Source organism: Neodiprion lecontei, chromosome 7 (assembly GCF_021901455.1).
Source record: "Neodiprion lecontei isolate iyNeoLeco1 chromosome 7, iyNeoLeco1.1, whole genome shotgun sequence".
Lineage (NCBI taxonomy): Eukaryota > Metazoa > Arthropoda > Insecta > Hymenoptera > Diprionidae > Neodiprion > Neodiprion lecontei.
The window spans coordinates 19,981,271-20,001,567 of NC_060266.1; the positions used below are offsets into that span (position 1 = coordinate 19,981,271).

Here is a 20,297-nt window from a genome sequence, read left to right on the forward strand (position 1 = left end):
AACAGAAAAAATAATAAGTAGTGATAAGGCGGTAATTACGATACAAAAAATAAATAGTTTAAATTCTGATTACAACGACATTGAAAAAAGAGAGAAAGAGAGAGAGAGCTAATACAAGTGATTCGAGGTATAATTATACAGCGGTGTAATTAGGTTTGCCATTGGTGAGTCAGCGTGGGAAAAGGTCAGCCGAAGGGTCAGGAGCGTGGAGGTGATAATAACCGGTAAATAATGGCCGAGACGCATTGAGAATGCGTGAAATATCTACTCCCTTAGATTTTACGAACCAGCAAGGCACACCTGGCCTGACCGAAAAAAACCCGTCAGTTGTCTCGTTCCGATAATCGCGCTATTCGCGATTTTCAATTAGCGTGAAGCAGCTCGGCGATTTTGCGCGTACCTCGCGTACGGCTGTTGTTGAGAAAATTACTGCGGGAATAATTAATTTTGGGGGAAATTTTTTAAGGAAAGAAACTCACGCCGACACTCGGATCGTTGGTCGATTCTTTGTCCGATTCCAGGGAAGTTTTTTCAAACTTGCTGATGTTTTTGGCAAACGGAAACGAAGCTGAAAACAGTTGACGCAAAAATTGATGCTCAAGTTTTTCCATTCGAATCGAGATATTAATTCTCGGGAGATTTTTATAACCAGTTTTTGCGGTTCGAGTTTCCGGAATTATTGTGCTGAGTCAAATTTGTAACAAGATATTTGGTTTTTGAGCTCGCTGATTACGAATCCGAAATCATATTTGCAAAATTCAAGATGGTGGATCCAATATGGCGGACGGAAATTTCAAATCTAATCAAATACGGTCAAAAAAATATATACAGAGGTTTTTGAGGTAGCTGATTGGATTCGCGATACTGAATTTTCAAAATCTGACTTCATATTCGTAATCAGCGACCCCGAAAAACTCTTGGACAGAGTTTTTTCCTCGGATTCGATCGGGTTCGAAATTTTCATCCGCCATATCGGATCGGCCGTCTTGAATTTTTAAAATCCGATTTCAGATTCGTAGTCGGTGAACCGAAAACCGTAAAATTTATGTAAAACAGGTATATATACGTGTAGGTGGTTTAACTTTCTCGGAAATGAATGATTCCTTAAATTCTCACGATTTTTTTCAATCAATGTCTTTCCAACAACAATAATTTACATAATATCGCTATAATAACTCTCGAGTATTAAAAACTTATTAGTATATATACTGTAAGAAATAACAAAAAACGTCAAAGAAATATTTTTTCAAAGCTCTATAATTATACAAAAAATGGGTATAATAATGAAACAGGTGTTAAAAATTATTATTACCACTATGACTCAAAGTCTTCAAAATCATTTCCTCTTCGAGTATTTCTCGGTACGCTTTATAACGATCTTTAATTGTCTCGAAATTAAGGATGTGAGTAATCCCCCGACTCAATGTTTCACATTCTTCCACTTAAACTTTTTAAATCAAGTAGTTATCATAGGCCAAGTTAGTAGTTAAAATTTCGAGTTCCCTGAAACGATTCCTTAATTGATCCACGATCCATACCGTATGGATCACGTGCCTGCATGAGCCAAAGGCATTCTGCTCGACCTCGAGAGAAAGAGAGAGAGAGAGAGAGAGAGAGAGAGAGAGATGTCAGTCAGTCATAGGAAGGTGACATCACGCTGGCAAAGAACGTGCCATAGAGAAAAACATGGCCGTGTTGAAATTGTCCATTTTTGCACGAAACATTGCAAAAGAGCCGAGAGATAACCGAGATTCGCGGCAAAAGCTTCGGTTCTTTCAGCCTTCAAGTTCCGACACGTAACTCTTATTATTATTGATCTCCGCACAGTCTTGCATATATTTTTAATATACACACATACATATACGGATGTTTTGTTACTTCGTACCATAACAAATAACATACGTCGTTATATCACGTTGCGCCAATATCTTAAAACAGCTGTCGTACGTGCATTTCGGTTATATTTGCACGTTTCGCGCTATCGCAGGATAAGGAAAACAAAATAAGAACAAAAAAAAAAAAAAAATTCGAAAGAATAAAAAAAAAAAAAAAATCAGAAGCACAAAAGCTTGACGTTAATAAGTGAAATGAGTTGGGAATTCGCCGTCATCGCGATTACCGATAAAACGGATTGACGCGGATTTGTTTTAGGCGCGTGATTCGACGGAATAAACGATGCGGGTAAAAGGAAACTTGGCGTGATAAATTCCGGGGGTTTTTGTTTCATCGTAGCTCGCGGAAAGTTTGAGCTTTTCGTAACGGTCTTGATGACACGGGTCTGGACACTGAGAAAAAAAAAATATCTCACTTCGGCTGCTCGGGATGGTTTTCGGTTAATATTATGTTTTCGAGTTCGTTGAATCCAAAATTTGAACGCGAAATACGAAGCGTTTGCATTGAAAAAAAAAAAAAAAAAACAAAAAAAAAGCATAACAATAAGAAACAGAAAACCACAATTTCAATACAACGAACTAAACGATATTTCTTATGAAATTAATCAAACAATTTTTCGATGAAATGTGCTCAACAACGGCGGAAAACGGATATCCAGAATGTAGAAGGGTCGTTATTCAGAATCGTACGATTCGGAACGATCGGTATTCCGAAAGTAACCGTATAGATGGCTTGCCACCAGAATTTCACATTCCGAGTCTATCCAACTAATCTATTTTGAATCGTAAAATATTTCATACACAGGATCGAAAAAATTCTGCAATATTTTTATCTCATTAAAAGATTGAACACCACTTTTGATGTCATAAGCTTGTATTTCTCGGCTTCTAATATGATACGAGTTATTGACTCTTCTCATATATTGCGACTCTTCGTTCCGACGATTCTGATATACCGCAATTCTATATTTCGAGCCTTCCACGAGACAACTACTCGGAGTTCTAACCGTTCTGATTCTTGATCCTTCGCATTTACGAATTCGAACAGATGAAAATTCTACTTTACCATCAATCCGAAGGTTATTTCATTTGTGTTCGCGAGCAATCGCATTTGCCTCATTCTGCCAACGGCCTTTCGGAATTTTCACCGCTTGTGTATTCAAAATCCTATAACTTCACAAATTCCGATACTTTTATATTCTATTTCCATTATTTCTGTCTTAACGAAGATTCACCACTTTCTTCTTTCGTGATTGTGAGTTTTCGATGCATACATACATATTTACGTTCGGAATTCCGACCGTTATGATTTTTAGTTTTTCTCATCTTTTACCCGCACCTATATATAGGACTTTGGTCTCTCGCCCAACATATAGAAAAAATGGTTTGTCTGGTTGAAACCGAAGGTAGAAAAGACACCCCTCCCCCCTGCCCCCCTTCTAGAACACGCCGTTCGTCGCGTATAAAGGCCGCAGGCACGATGGAAACGGGGTCCTCCGTCACCTCGGTAGGTCCACTAAATATCCGGATTTCCATTCCCCGGGCATACTTACACCCGGAGGTGGCATACCTACAACCCACCCCGAAGGTCCGTTTACGCAGGGCGGCTTGCGCCATTTTGGATATGAGAATTCGTACAGCGGTTCACCGATCAGTCACACTTAACGTCAGGGTGAAGTGCCGAGCTAAGGGCTGTCGAGGTTGGGTACCAGCCGAAGGGCTCCACCCGTTGGTGGGTCTCCCTCTCCATCCCCGTCTCCCTCCCTCTCCCTCCCTCTCCCTCTTTCTCTCTCTCTCTCTCTTTCTCTCTTTCTCTCTCGCCTCGCTCCAGGCTCGGCCACGTCGTCCGGGGTCGCAGAACAAGGGAGAGAAGTTTGATTCGCCCGAGATTCCCGCTCCGCAATGCTTTCACATCCCGATCCCAACCCTCCGATAATCCCGCATCAGCTCGGGGAGAATCGTCGAGATTCGGTCACGAGGGGTTGCCTGGAACAGCTACGCAGTTATACCGATTGTAGTTCTGCTAATTGTTGTTTGTGATCAGGTCCATTACTCGAGGGCCCAGGAAACTCCGGATTAAATTTATCGCTCACACTTATTCTACCCTGCCTAATTCTCTCCCTCTCTGTACACCTCTCTCTGATTCTCTCTCTCTCTCTCTTTCTTCGCTTGGACAGATGTCACACGTACCTCTGACATTCGCTTTAACCAAATTACGGTCATCTGCGACGCGGTGTTGATGTTTTATACACTATATTAGGTGTCGAGATGTGTTTAAGGTTCGGACTTTTGTAGACCATACAATCCGACGTCGATCTAAGTCTGTAACCATGTTTGATGCTGGCTTTCTCAATCGAACGCAATTATTTTTGCAGAGTGTTTTAGTTCACACTGGATAACCTTGACATCACACTTTTTCACAGTCCAATCTATAAAACATTCGTCATTCCTCATCGTATCGTATATTATACGTTTCTTAGAATTAAGAAATTTAACCATCGAATGGTCAAAGAACGCGTCTTTAGACGTTTTACGGATGTTCGATGGATATTTTTAAACAGTTTTTGTTAGTCGGGATTTGGATCCAGTCTCTCGATACAAGAAAGCGTGAAATGATTTGAACCGATAAAATTCCGATCCATCCACTTCGTGGTTCATCCTGATTTAAGAACAAACAGAAATTTCTCACTCATCCCACATCGTGAGTCCAAAGATCGTCTCACCGTCATCGATTCATTGGTTTGTCAATTTTTTCAAGGAATCAGTTAGGGTATCGTACTCTAAGGGTACATCTGACAAACCAATGAATCGACGAATGAGAAATTTCTGTTCATTTTTAAATCTATGATGTATCGGCTTTGGTAACCTTACAGTACCAGGTACTTGAGGATCGTATTTAATGCGTAGTTCAATCTGTGGTAGGTATGGCCGAAAATCTGACCATAATGACTAAAAAAAAACATGGTGTACGGTAAACCTAGACGATTCTTAATTGGATCTGAAGTGACACGGAACGTTTCTCCATTGCGAAAAAAGAATTTCTTTCATTCGTCAAGAACCGGCGATTTTTCGAGACAGTGTTTCATTCTTTGTGGCAGCTTAAGGGGTTGTAGCTAGTCAGTGGGCCGAAAACAAGCGATTTTTCAAGAATTTAACACGAAGAGACATTTCAATTTATTAATATAAAAATTCATATACGTATTGGGGGGGGAACGTTGAACTTCGTTCTGATATTTTTTATTTGTAAAAACAATGATTTTAAATCTGCTATAGCCGATCTAGACTGGACTATAGCACATACTGGGGAATAAGCAAGATGTTAATTGTTACCAAAACGGAGGCTTCACAAAAAAAAAAAATCGATTTTCCATAAAAATGTTTCCCTTAATTTGTTTAAAAATGCACAATATTTGTCGGCAAGAAAAAACCTTCGATCGAGGATTGAAAAATATATTTACAAAGCTGGTGTTAAAATTTGATACCGATCGGTTAAGCCGTTTCCAAGATATCTTGCTCACCGACTTTGAAAACATGGTTTCGAGAAAATGGCGTTCACAGTTTCAAAAGCACTTTCAAACGCTCCGTGGCGTCTTTGCAAATGTGCGCGTAACTTGGAGAATATTTGTCGGATCGACATGAAACTTTCTGTGCATATACTCTAAGGTGGTCCTTATTCAGGGTGTTGACGAATTTTTGGCAGACCATCCCCCAAATCGACTTCAAATAATTCGAAAACAATCGCCTAATTTTTTCAGATTTTTACATCGAATCTAAGATGGTCCGCATTGTGATCGAAGTTTCTTATGGAAATTAACATGGATAAAACTTTTTCTCTCAGTATATATTTTATTGCAAGAGTGATAATGTTCCAAATAATCTGTAACCGCGAGATTTTGGTGAGAATTAGTGCTACTGTCTGGGAAAAAATACACATCATCGTACGAGGCAATCTAGACGAATTGCACAACCACGAAACCTGACTTTTTTTTTTTTTATTCAGAGGAAGTGCAATTCGTCTAGATTGCCTCGTACGACGATGTGTATTTTTTTTTCACACAGCGTCGCCAATGCCGACTGAAACCTCGCAGTTGCAGATTTTTTTGGAACATTATTACTTTCACGATAAAATATATAGTGCGAAAAAAAGTTTTTCTCACGTCATTTCCACAAGAAACTTCGATCACAATCCGGGCTATCTCAGACTTGCTGTGAGAATCTGAAAAAATTTGGCGACTCTTTTCAAATGATTTGAAATTGATTTCAGTGATGGGGCGGTAAAAATTCGTCAACACCCTAAACAAGGACCACCCTAATATACTCGGATGCATTTACATTACACTGAGAGAAATTTTTAGTTCCGGTTACAGCTCGGTCCTTAAATATTTTCATTTTTTACCACGATCGAAAAACATAGTTCTAGGTAGAAAATGAAAATTAGTTTTCTAGCCATTACCGGAAAGTCTAGTATCCGTTACTATTCTTTCTCATTGCGATCACTCTTGCTATATTTTCTTCTAACTGTTGCGAAAATTTAACGCTCGTGCAAGAATAAATTGACGTTGAAGCCTCGATTAACTAAAAAAGTAGAATAAACGTCACATACTGATTTTGCGTTGCAATTATCAAAAAAGGATCGACGATAGCGCAAAACGTTTACGCGTACCTCGTTTTTCGTAATTCCAACAATATTCAAACAGTATTTTTAACGATACCTGTATTACTGAATTTTTCTAGTTACTGTAACAAATGAAATTTTTCTCAGTGTACGAGAATGAAATTAAAAAAGAAAAACAATCGTCTTTTGAAAAATCCTGACTAAATACAACCCCCTTAAGCCTTCCTTGTCCTCACCTTGGATCAAAGCCACTGGCAATGAAAGGCTTCCGAGTTCTGATCATCGACGACGGATGTCGTCGAGCCATGCCATCGTAGCTAAAAGAGAACGCGCTCATGTTTTAACGCACATGCTTGTAAACATGCGGGCATTTTTGATTTGGTCCGGCTGTTGCCTCCTGAGACTGGAGAGACTCGGGTTTCAACCGTGCACCAGGCGTCTAAACACAGGCTCGAATTCGTGATCAATAAACCCTGGCAAACCCATCAACCTGCCTGCCTTCTCGCCCCCCAAACCCCTCCGCCATCCTTCCTTCCTCCTCTGGTTCACTGTGACAAATCTCGTCGAGATATTTGCGTCGTATGTGTACGTGTGCAAGCTTTGTGCACCTTGTACGACTGCACGTACGACCCACAAGTATTTGTTCACTTGGTCACTAACCGTACATCGTAAACAATAACGAATATCCAGCAGTGCCAATTTTTAAGTGCGCTAATTAGCAGCCACTGTCGCTTTTGACATCCGTCAAACACGTTGATCGTACTCGGTGTTCGTGTGAACCATGATCTGCCAAAATGTTCTGCTTTCCAAGTCGACGTTTAACGCCCTACTTCTACTACCTGTAACTTCAAACGTTTGAAGATAGTAAAGTATGTTCAATATCCCGATTTACTAATTGTTAAGTTTAAGCTCAAGGTGGGGGCTGTTTAGAACCTCCTCTAACCCTACCGTATTAGAGTTAAACCTGGTTGCCTGAAATCCTGCTTTAACGCTAAAAATCTTATCCCATTGATGAAGGTCCATCGATTCTGATTGATTCTGATCGAGTATACAAAAATGTCGAAATGGCCGTGAATGTATCTATAGAGACGGAGTTACAGGTCCGATGTGGGAGCAGTAAATCGAATATCATCGAAACAGTTTCAATCCTCTACCAATTACGCCAAAGTAAGGTTTGGCACTTGAACCTTTAGCGAGTTGGAGGTTCAACGCGTGGTTTGTTCTTAAATTTTTCGAAGTAAGATGGTCAGGATGTAGGATCTCTAGCTTCGGTTTCCTTCAAACTAAGTCGACACGAACCTTGGCAGTATCAAACCTAGAAGCTAAATATTTCCACTTGGTTTCCGCATCGTCGATCAGTCACAAGCACCATCCATTCATCCATTCGACGATGCGTCTTCCTATCGTTGGGTCTTTCTCAACCGTCTCTACGGCGATGCAATCGTTCGTCGAAGTCTCTGTTCCTCCTTGGCCACCTTGATGTCCCTACCGGGCTATAAGAGCACCATAACGGAGGAGCTCGAAGGAGTGAAGAGGGGGAGGATGGAGAGGGCCGCGTATTGCTTTACGGTTCTTGACGTTACGCTGACGCGACACAATGCCCTCTTTTGCTGACTGGTCGCAGTCGTATCTGAGGATTGGGGCCCCGAACGAGTATGTTGGCATGTTGGCTGATGTAGACGACACATTACGCGCCCCGTGTTCCGAACTCCGTGGATCGTACTTGGCAGGCCTGAAGCACGGTTGTATCAAGTATGAGTTTTTATACATTCGCACGTACATTTTGCTCAATATTTTAAACCGCGTTCTAAGCTTGTATAACGAACTCTGCCCACAATATCGGGCGCTGCATAAACTGCAACAAACAAGACCGAGGTCGTGTATGCGGATTTTGACTCCATGCTTCACTTGGAGTACAGTCGACGTTTCGAGTTCCTCCGCATATTGTAGGTACGGCTCTCTCACTCTCTCTCTCTCTCACATTCTCTCGGAGTTCTGCTCTCCGGAGCTGACTAATTGCAAACCTCTGCAACAACGGCTCGTGTTACTTCGTCCCTTGAACTAATTGCATATTAAGTAAATAGCTTCAACGTTTGCTTTTGCGACTGTAGATATGCACTTCTGGCCAATGGTTGGTGCTCAGCTACATGCTCTCGCCTTCTTTGCGACACGCTTGCTCAATGATATTTCGACGAATTCATCGGGTGACGTAATTCGGTACCGGAGTCACCAAAGATACTGAGGAGATGGAACGTCGCGACGACGAGGTTTATCTTAGATTTTAATTTCGAACATCCGTTCGGCGAAAAAATGCAAGCTCTCAAGCTTCGATGAGTTATTCGTTCGACGTAAAATATTGACAATTTCTAAGATTCGTCGATACTTTGAACCTGGGATGGGCGATGTTCAGAAAATAATCGATTACACGAATCGATAAACTTTCAAAAAAAAATCATACAATATCACAAAATTAGCGAAAGAAAAAGACGTAAATGAAAAAAAATAAAAAAACAAACAATTAATCGAACAGTGAAAAAACATCGACAGAAAATTACGCATCGCCCATTCCTGTACTTTGAACGCTTGCAGAGCGAATCGAAAATTTTATAGAGAAGAAAATCAATTTCCTACGACGATTTTCAACGGTGTAGTAAGATTGGCCGAATTATTTATTTTAATCGTTGTTGGTATCGTTTTCTTTATTTTTTTATTTTTTTTCTTTCGTCTCTCCACCGAGTAGATACAGCGAATCTACTTCACACATATACGGAGGTATGTAAATAAATACGTATGTATACGTAGAGGAGCGTGCGTGATCTACGGTAGTTTTTTAAACAAACATATAACTATATATACTATATATGAGCTCGCAGAACGGTAGAAGAGCTGCGAAACAATATTTGAAGAGATTTACGCGTTCGTTCGAATGTTTTCATAGCGTAAATCCGCGGCATGCGCGACAAGAATGACAACTGGGTGCAAAATGCGAAGGTTCATATATTACAAGTTGTATTTACATTCACAGAGTTTGTATGTAACGCGTATCCGTGGCGGGGGGATAAAAAAAAAAAAAATCTGTCACGCACACGTTCGATAAAAAAAAAAAAAACGTTGCACAATTTTGTCCGAAGTGTAGCTTAAAGCGTTTAATATTTTTTCGATATTATCCTTAACGATATTTGAACAATTTGTTTTTTTTTTTTTTTTTTCAAAATCAATTTTTCAACAGTCCTTTACATTCTTACGTTCGCAAGATTTTAATCGCTGAGAACCGATCTAAAAACTCATGGCGAATCACAGTGTACGATACTTTGGTTAAATTGAGTTTTTCAACAAGCTTTGAAATACGAATCTTGTTAGACTGTCTTGAAAAATGTTTGAACACGAAAGACGCTGTTAGTTTATTGAAAGAAATCCGTTGACCAGAATTACGAAAAGTTGTAATCCGAAGAATTTGATCGGGTTTAATTTTCCGTACGAATTATTTTACTTGCATATTTCGGGTTAAAAAATAAATAAAAACATGTTGAACGTTTGTCGTTGAAAACAGAAAAAAAAGAAGAAAAAAAAAATCGTCGTCGACCCGATTCCAATTCATCCGAACTGAGTTCGAGAGTAAGGGTGGTTGGTTTGTCGACTTCGTCTTGCTGAGATCCTCTTCAAACGTACCGGGAGAATTATTATTCGGGCTGATAATTATAATCGTCGGCGTTTAATTCTTCATACATAATCTGACGCTACCCCGGAGTGGCAAACAGCAAATTGGATTTCTCAGCCTCGGGAATGGAGAAGAAAGGGCTTATTTCGGATGTTTGTTCTTTCAGTGGGTCGGTGTCGTAATACATATATATATAAAATACATGTAATATATATATATATATATATATATATATATATATATATGTATATATGTATAAGGCGACGCCCCCGCCCCCCTCACCCACGGGACGCCATCCTTACTATACGTACTCCGCGGGAAGACATAAACTGCGCAAGGGATGCTGGGACACGAAGTATGCTAATAATTTAGGCCTTGGCTGTATAATATCTTACGTCACAGCGTCAACCACCAACCACCGCCTAGTCTTTCAGCTATTATTCGGACGCTCTCCTATTATACCTGTATATAGGTATGTACGCATGCAAAACTCGGCGTCTTGTGTTATTATTGTTGTTGTTACATCGAGAGGTTCTCTTGATATTATTTAACTTGTTTCATTTTCATTGGTTTGAGACCAATGATACTCAGCACTGAAAAAAAACTCGTAAACTGATTTTGCGTTGCAATAGCCAAAAAAGGATCGACGATAGGGCAAAACGGTTACAACGAACAGTTTTTTTAACGATACCTGTTTTACGGAATTTTTCTAGACACTGTAAGAAATGAAATTTTTCTCAGTGAGACCGGAGCAAACCTTCGCTGATAAAAATAGAAATTCTCTGAGATCAAACCGGTCGACAAGTGACAGTAAAACATATACCCTATTGCGAATTAAGATGATTGATTGTTTATCGACATAATTGTCCGTCTAGAGTAGCTAATTTAATTTGCCAGGACGAGAGCAAACGTTGTGAATATTTGAAGAAGATGAAAAAAAAACCGCAAGAGTTTTAACGCGAAAATTATTCTTTGCTCCGAATATCGTGAAAGTGAAATTCTGTAACAGATACGATTTTGTAGGGCATCGATTGCGTTGTGATCCGAAACGAAGAAGATTGATGATTTTTGAAACCGTAATACAAAAGGAACGTTGCGTTTACATTGATATTTATTATTCAAACGTCGAGTCGTTGAAAATTTCATTCGTCGGTCGGATCGTTGAAAAACTTTCCGCGCGTTCAAATTTTTTTTCCGATCAACTCGCATTTAATTACAGGCGTATATTTTCCGTCGATCGTTCGTAGAGTGAGAATATTTTCCGATCCTCGCGACAAAAACTAGCTTCAAGAATCAACGACCTGCAGAATTGTCGGGTCCCGTATCGTCGCGAGTGCGCAACAAGAAGCGTCGATCGATCGAATATAATCTGTCGATGAATCTGAGGTGCGCGTTATCTGCGCCAAGATATCTTAAATCAATTCATCCCTCCGTTCGTCGATCGAAAAAGACGGATGATCTCCAGTCGTGGGAATTCTATCGATGCTAAATGATTTCTCCTCTCCTCACGCGCAACAAAAAATTGCCTTGTTCGATAACGAAATCGAAATACATTCGATGCAAAAGTAGAGCGGTAAAGCTGAACTTTTCTGTAATACGTAGTCACGAAATCGAAAAAGAACATAGCAAAAGAGAGCTAAAATAAAGAATCTTTGTAAATCAATAATAGACGTTCATTTTTTATACGTTCTTCAAGTTGGCATATAAAGCGCCCCGTTACGATGACGTAACAAGTTTTTTTTTTTTTTTTCCTTGTTATTTTCACGGGTTCCGAAATCCCCGTAACACTCTACACGGAATTCCTGACCTAGATTACGAAGCGTTGAAACGCGCGGTCACAAAAATTGGGGGTGTTGGGTTACGGCACAGAAAAATAAAAGTCAGTGAGTGAATATCGGAATAATCCCGAGTCTTTCGGAGAAGACAGTCGGGGGTGTGTTTGATTGTCTTGAAAATGATGCATCGTCGGAGCAAGGAAAACATCCCGACTCCACCCCTCGCAGCTTGCACGGAAAGCTTCAACGAGAGGCTGGAAGATCGCTCTCATAGAAAAACGAGTGAAAATATGCGGCGGAAACGGAGCTAATCCGTTCGCTGGTTGCCGAGTCGTGCCTCGTGCCGGAATTTCACTTTTCACGACGCATTGAGCTGGTCACGAACGCCCCAAAATCACCCCCGCCGTCGACCTTCTTACGACCGTTTAACAAATTTTTCATGACCGACTCAATGGCCGAGATGAATTTTTAACTTCCGTTCATTTTTCGGGATAATTCTTCACCGAAAACCATTTCCAGAGTCTTCATTCAACGGTCACGAAACTTTTTCACCAATTCTCAATGCTTCGATTATGTACATCCCGTTTTATTCTTTTTTTCTTTTTTTTCTATTTCGCACTTCGTTCCATTCTTCGGCTATCCAGAATATTATAAATTTTATCGGTGAAAAAATTTTAATCTGGCGATTGAATCACGCGAATCCATTGAATTGACAAATTTCACCGAAAACTGAATGTTAATTCTCGTATGGTTGGAACTACCTTAAGACGTTAGTTTATGCAGAGGAAAATCGGTGACGATCGAATGAGAGTGTTTTGTTGATATCGATCAAAAAAATTTCGTATACGAATTTACGGATTTTGAAAGATTCGAATGGATTTTAAAGATGTAATACGATTTGGAATAATTTCAATCGTTACGGAAGACGCGAAAGGATCTCAAATAATTTTAAACGATTTTATCGTATAACGCCAAGTTTTTACGCAACTTTTCACGACGTCCATAAATTTGTAACAATTTCAAATAATTTCACTAGATACATACGTCGAATGATTTTTAAACTAACGCTAAGCGACGTCAAGGATTTTTTAAGATCTACAAATATATATTATGCGGTAATGTTACACAATTTTAGGAGCCAAGTTCCGCGAGAATTCATTAAAAGTCGTTAAAGGGTTCAATTTTTCAATTGTTTACGTAGTTTTTGTAACATCGAGCTTCCTCACGTCGGATAAAGTATCGAAAAGTTCGCGAATATTAATTATCAGGATTGATTCGTAACCAAAAAAAATTAGCTGATCGGTAAATTTGAACGAGACTGAAGTTAACGTTAACTTGACAAAATTTTCAAAAGACAAAAAAAAAACCCCTGCTTTGCAGCAGCAGAAATACTTTAAACGGATTGAGTGTACAAGACACGAGTACATTCGGTGAAAAATTTGGTTGTAATGATTAAAATTTGGTCCTGGCAAAAAAATTTCAGGGTTAACACAGACTCGAGGAAACATTGTTTTGACGCAACAAAAAAGTTCAGTTGATTTTACAGCGCGCAGAAAACAAAATGTTTGATCAATGTCTGAGAAAAGGTTTCGCACCACAATTCCATAGATTCTGTTGAGATTGCGAAATCAGATCTACGCAGTGAAATCATTTTGTAAATGTTGATAAATAATTGTTCAGTTGTTGTAGCTGAAAAAATGATTCAATGATGTTGGATCACGAATGATTCAGTTCTACCTGGAGTCCCTTCCAATAACTGCTCGTATTACTTCTCTTGCGAGAAAGGATTTTCAACGCGTTACAGAGACTATTTTGACACTTGGATAAATTTTTTTTTTTGTAGTTTTACGATTTAACATATTATTTGGTAGCTATAATCAATTGATAGCTCTCGTGATTTCGTAAATTTGACTAATCTTTATCCACCGAATAGATTTAGCGAATTATATGAAACGATTTGGTTGAATCTACCAAGCGTTGTTCAATATTTTGATGACACCGTTAAAACAGTATTATTTCATTAAATAGACTAAATTAAAATTGAGATTTCGTATTTATAAGTATCTATATTATATTCAATTAAATTTTTTTGTAATTTCGAGCCAATTATTTAATTAATTTTGCCATTTATAACAAAATATTGCGTTCCGACGAGAAAATTTTGCCCAAAATACATCGACAAATTGATTTCTGTGAAAAAGTTGAACGTTAAAGTCTGACACCGGGTTTCGGACGATCCGAAAATTGCGAAATTGTGATTTTCCGAAAAGGGCAAATTATCGAGAGTAAAATCGCAAAATCCAGCCTCGCCAATTCACCCACCGGTATGTCAAACCGTTGTTGTTGTATGAAATAATTCCATGGGTATACAGAATAATTCACATTACGGCGCGTTGTTTCGTCAATGTTTATGCGGCAGCGGCTTAGCGGCCTTTCGACACTTGACAAAACACAGGAAACGGGTAGGTAGGAGGAACAAATTCCACCCACCGAATCCTCCTCGTACCTACAGTCGGAATTTGGAATTTCTCAGCTCTAAAATAAGGTCACATTCCTCTACGAAGTCTCCGTTAATCGGGCCTCGATTCACTCGATTCCGTGAAAGTTTACTCCTTTCAAATAAAAAATAAGTCGAATAAATAAATAATAAGTATTGTATTCTCAGACCGACATCACACCGGTTTCGATCGTAATAAAATAAATCCAATTTCAAACTGTCTCAAATTGAATTCAAAAAAACTATCGTTTGGTACTTATACTTTTTACTTTAGCATCGTGTTAATAATTGTTTAAATATTCAAAGAGTTTGAATAGTCTTCTAAAAACAAAAAAAAAAAATGTATAAAAATCTGAAACGTGTGCCGAGAGAGAAGTGAAAAAAAAAAAATATCGTAGATTTTACATCTCCTGCATTGAATATATGGACAGAATTGTTTTTTCTTTTTTTTTTCAGTTAAATTTACATCAATCGTGGCAAGATTTACAAATCCGACAATGAGAGTCACAGTTACAATATGTTTATGTAGGTAATTCTACCGCAATCGATGCAGTTTCGACTGCAAAAAAGAGCTGTCCATTTATTTACCACAGAAAGATGTAAATCTATGTAAGAATTTTTCACCTGATACTCGTATCGGAAAAAGGTCCCGAGACCTTTTCAACCTGTCACCGACTTAGCCAATCCACAAACAACGTCTAGATTAATTTACAAGCGAAGGTAGCTCAGAGCTGTTGGAACAAGTGTTTAAAGGCATTGTTGGCGTGCGAAATACCTTTAAAACGCCACATCTGGACACCAGATGTGGGGATATTCTAACGGACACTCGCGGTGCAATGAGGATGGTTTTAGCGACAGGTTCAGTGCGTAAAAATACCTGCGTCGAAACTTTGAATACGTCTATTGTAGAGTACAATGCAAATGGACTGCACCTTATACATTGCCAACACGTGTTACCTAGATTTTCCAAACTGGTATAATAAACCGTTAGTTACGACCGTTTGACCCTCCGTACTTACGTCCCGCACTTTGCAACACATGGTTTGCATTAAGATAAGCTTTTCTCTACCTGTTCACCGCAATCCTGCAGCCTGTCCAAACTCACCATTAAGCTCTTTTCCTCCCTCGCTTACAACAACTTGGTATACTCGCTGCAGGTTCAGACCCGAGACATTGGTAGACATCTTTCCAGATAATTCCCTTACACCGTGTATTGTAACCTGAATTTAAAAACAGTTAGACTAAGTCTGGTCCGATTGACAAGTTAGACGCAGGTGTCTGCGACAATTTCTTTATGAATAACAAAACTTCTATGACCGATGCAAACCGGCATCCGTTCGTAACAAGACGCGCGATGTAAAACAATGCAAGTGTCTATCGTTCGTTAGTAAAAATTGTTCGTTATAATACGAACTCCTGTAGCGAGTAACGTTTTGAATGATACAGCACCTGATGTGACGGAATGAAGTGACGAAAACGTTAAAGAATTCATCACGGTGCGAAGGGTTTGCAATTTCATCGATTAAATCCAATCCTGTGTAGAGATATGCGGATAATTCTTCCGATGAAACATTTTTCATTCAACGAGATCAACGATTTTCCACACAGAGTTAACGATGGAGAAGTTTTACAGTGGTAGGATGAGATCTGACGTTCAGACTTTTGCCGGATTATTCCTCACCTTGTCACAAACCAAATTTTTAGTCGACTTATACCGCAAGAGCGGACTCAGGAAACGCATAGAATATTTCCTCTTTGACAGCTTCTCTCATTACACAATAAATCGGTAACCTGAAAACATTGAAGGTTTCTACAGTGAGACGTAAAGGAATCGCAGCTCAACTAAGAATATTAAAATTTTACACGAGGCAATACCGATCATCGATTCAACGATTTCGTTCGGGAATACACAGTGCTGAGTAAAGTTGAGCGAAATTTAGTTATTTTCATTTAGACTCCCGAATAACCGTACACCGACAAGATCCAACGAGGGATTAATCTTTTCTAACCTCGATCCGTTTACGCATATCACGGATGCACTCTTCCGTTGACGGTTCCCAATGGTGGTAAAAAGTAACTAGATTTCCGTATACCATTGGAAGCTGATCTCGAGCAGTTTCATTTGGAACTCGAGGTCCTGCCCCAGTTGAAGGTTGGAAATGAAGTTGACAATCAAGGTTCCCGAGTTAGTCCATTGAAGAGTTGGGACTTTCCCAGCGGCCTTCTCGGCAGGACTTGCCGGTTATCGACGGGGGTTCGGTCGGAAGGTCGCTCGTCAGGGGAACAGTGCAGCCACCAGCAATTGCCTTTCCCTTTGATTCGACCATCTACGCCCCTCCTGGATTTCCCCAGGCTTGGGATTTTCCCTCGACCCCATAGGCAGTCACTGGCTGTATACAAGTGCGAGTACGCTACGGAGGCATGTAAGCGGGATGGATACATAGAGTGAATGAGTGAGTGAGAGACAGAGAGAGAGAGAGAGAGAGAGAGAGAGAGAGAGGCACCGCGTTCCCCTCTAAATGACCCTGGGAAGGGTGGGGCTTAAAGTGAGGGTGTTGAGTGCTGGGTGTTACCTACAACCCGGAGGTGATATACATAGGTATACAACCAAGCATCGCCGAGACAACGTGGGGCAGAGAAGAATTGTACATTCAGGAATCAGTCAGTTCTTCCTGACGTCGTGGCACCGTCAGTCAGTCAGTCAGTCAGTCGAGATCGGGGGTGCGAGCGAGCGCTGCTTTTTCCACCCCGATTTCTCGGTGTCAGTTTTGACTGGCGGCGGGAAAATAAGCTGCGTGCGTCGTTCTTTTAATTTCGTCTATCTTGTTTTCCCGCCTTGTCGCGTGTGAAATTATGCGGGAGACTTGTCGCAAGTTCTGCAATGCGAGAGATTGACTTTGCTGTTATTTCAAATATCGCAAAAATCGTCAAGAAAATCAATCGAAATGGGACCAATGATTCGGACGGCTGTGTCGGCCAGCGATCCATACGTCGAAACGTGGAAGAGGAGACGGGCTGTCGACGACACGATTCAAAAAGGTACCCGATAACCGCACGTTTTTTATTTTTACCGAGTTTGGGAATCGCGTCGACGGAAATAAGTATTCGACAAACGGAGGCAGTGACAAGATCTGGCGGGTTCCTCTCACCGACAGAACGCATTTTAAATTTGAATCGTATCATGCCCGCGTCAATTCAGGAACGTTTCGCGCTTTAGCGCAGGTTTTTGACAGAAAAAAAAAAAATTAAAAATTGACCAATCGACAGGAGTAAAAATAATTTTGGCAATGTTCTCGGTTCACGTTTCGTCGTACCGAAAATAACTCTATCTCTGCGGTGAATGTGGAGTAATTGTTAGAGTTTGCGAATTTATACGAGTATCTGTAAGGTATCGCATTTCCACACGTGGCGAAAAGTACAATGTCTACATGTGGGGCGAAAAAAATTTATTCAGAGAGATATTACAATAAGCTTTCGTGTTCATTTTCGTGAAAAGTGCAATCCAAAAATAGTACTTTTTTTTTATTCTTATTTATATTCCGAAGTTATGGAATCTCCATTTTCTAACAGGTATCTGCAAAATTTTATTACATTTTGTAAGATTTTTCGGGAATATTTTCAGATTTTAGAAAGTGGGCTTTTATTTTCAAGTTTTTTAACGATACTTCAGATACGCTGGGTCGAGATATTTTGAAAATAATTACGTTTGCGTTTTTCGTCACGTGCTTTCATTGGACAAAAAAATCTAAAACCAATCTAAGACATCGATTTAGAATCTCGATCGAGATATCATGGAATGCCCCGTATACTTATTCTACACACGTGCGCAGAAGCGCTTGCGTTGAATGTTGCGACACAAGCGATTCTACACACGAGCGAAGGTGCAATTAGGTACGACAGCGTGCCTCGTGTATGTCGCCATATATAATATTACACGTTCGTACGTGTATTATACGTAGGTGTAGATATGTTGCACCGACTTATGTAAGTTATTCCTAGAACGCGAAACGATTGCCGACTACGAGTTTGCCGCTTCGTGGTAAGCCGCTGCCATTGCCTGCACATGTACATTTTTCTCTACGGTTAATTTTTTTTTTTTTTTTGTTTTTACAACTATCGTGCTCGGTTAACCGCTCCTCAAACAATCCGAACTGTTAAAGCCCGTTGCAACCCGCTTCCCTAGAACTGCAACGGTTCTTACGTACAGGCGACATCGCGATTACGGATATCGCAACGATGATTACTGTTTTTCTTGAATATGAGACGACATTCTTATTGTTCGCGTTGTAGCTGATGTTCAGACAAATTAAACGAGTCCAAGCACATTGATTTTGGACTTACCGTTCCCGAGATATCGTGATTTGAAGTCGTAGGGGTAGCGCGAGTTGCGCGACTAGCCAACTCGCTCTGTAAACCCAATCGCGCAACTGAAGCGAATCGCGAATTGCAAACTGCGATATCTCCGGGCTCCGCGGTCCGAAATCGGCTGACGAGGGCTCGTTGGATTCGTCTCATCCTCAGCTGTGACGTCAGTGACGAGATAATCGTCCACGGTCCTTTTCAACGCGATGTGTCGTATCCGCAAAAGAGTAACGAGTGTAAGAAAAAATAGATTTTTCGACCTCCAAGCCTGTTTCGTCACTCGTACTTTCGTTTATTGCCATTTTCTATTAAGCCGCGTACATAAAATATGTATTTATTAGAATATATCGTTAAACGTGAAACTATATACATCTAATTGGAAGAAATTTTGTGCCTAATTGCTTTACAATAACTTCTGTAAATTATTTTCCAAGTTGAAAGGTAAAATACCTTCCTTACAGATTCCAAGAACGAGTAATCCTTAGTGAAAACTTGAGTGACTCTTGTAAACTTGTAATTAAAATTCATAAACAATTTTTTATTTATTTTTTTTTTTTTTCTTCTTTTTCACCCCGTCGAATGCTTATTCAGGCGAACGTGTAGGTGAGAATGCAAATTTATCGCGGATGAAAAATCCATTATTCAGACGATTTCCATATCCGGAAGAGGAAGAGAAGGATCTCTTCGTAGCTTCGTCGTTAGAATGCTCGTTTTAACGATGGCGAAGGTACCTACCACCAACCTACCTCCGCGGATGGTCTCTTCTCGACGCTTCTCTACACCGTTCGCGGGAAATAACGTTGTGGTACTTCATGTACGACAACCGTGCAGTATATATTATCGCTCGCCCTTCGTGGCGTTTTCCATCGTAGACTTGGCTTCTTCGTCCGGTAAAATTAGTCCCGACGCGTCTCGTCGAGTCATTATAACCGAAGGGAAATTTCCACCACCGCAGAAGGTTTTCCATTTTTATAATACATTTCCCATCAACTTTTCAGGCAAACTAAATTCTTGCACATATATATATGAAATGCATATTCAAATTTAATCGTACACAATTTTTTCTTTGGTTTATCGACCATATCGATCCGTGATCTTGGACCGAATGCGAATGCGTGTAGTAACGTATATATTTGCGGGGGTAAGTACCTGTAGTTGCGTGTTTAGTACGAGGTTCAATTATGAGACATAGTAATGGGTTGTGTATCGGCAAAGCGACGATTAGGCAAACGACGACAATCCGTGTCGCAGTTAAGTTAATTCACCTTGTATGCTGATAGGGTAAATTTAACGCCGTATAAAGTACAAGCGAGGCAAGTAGATGGCACTGCCATTCCCGCTATTACAGCATTGATTTTCCACCCCCAGAGTCCAGGCTCTCTCTCTCTCCCCCATTTTGTCATCATTGACTCGAGGTTCAACGTGATCGACTCAAAGTCAACTTCACCGGGTAGAAGGACGGAACGATGGAAAAGGATCGTTGAAAGTTTAGACCAAT

The 20,297-nt window shown here is 40.0% G+C and overlaps 1 protein-coding gene across 9 annotated transcripts in view; it reads left to right on the forward strand.

Annotated features, from left to right (window-relative positions):
* LOC107220865 (protein single-minded) overlaps positions 1 to 20,297 on the forward strand; it is a 61,373-nt gene that overhangs the window by 21,505 nt on the left and 19,571 nt on the right. For 4 of the 9 annotated variants that reach the window (XM_046745029.1, XM_046745035.1, XM_046745030.1 and 1 more), the window contains exon 1: positions 17,138 to 17,476. The exons of 3 other annotated variants lie outside the window; for them this stretch is intronic. In XM_046745029.1, coding sequence (XP_046600985.1) covers positions 17,383 to 17,476 — 94 coding nt within the window. In that variant the 5' untranslated portion in view covers positions 17,138 to 17,382. Of the gene's footprint in view, positions 1 to 145; positions 225 to 17,137; positions 17,477 to 20,231; positions 20,286 to 20,297 lie in introns of those variants that run through there. 2 more of the 9 variants (XM_046745036.1, XM_046745034.1) reach the window with 2 other exon arrangements.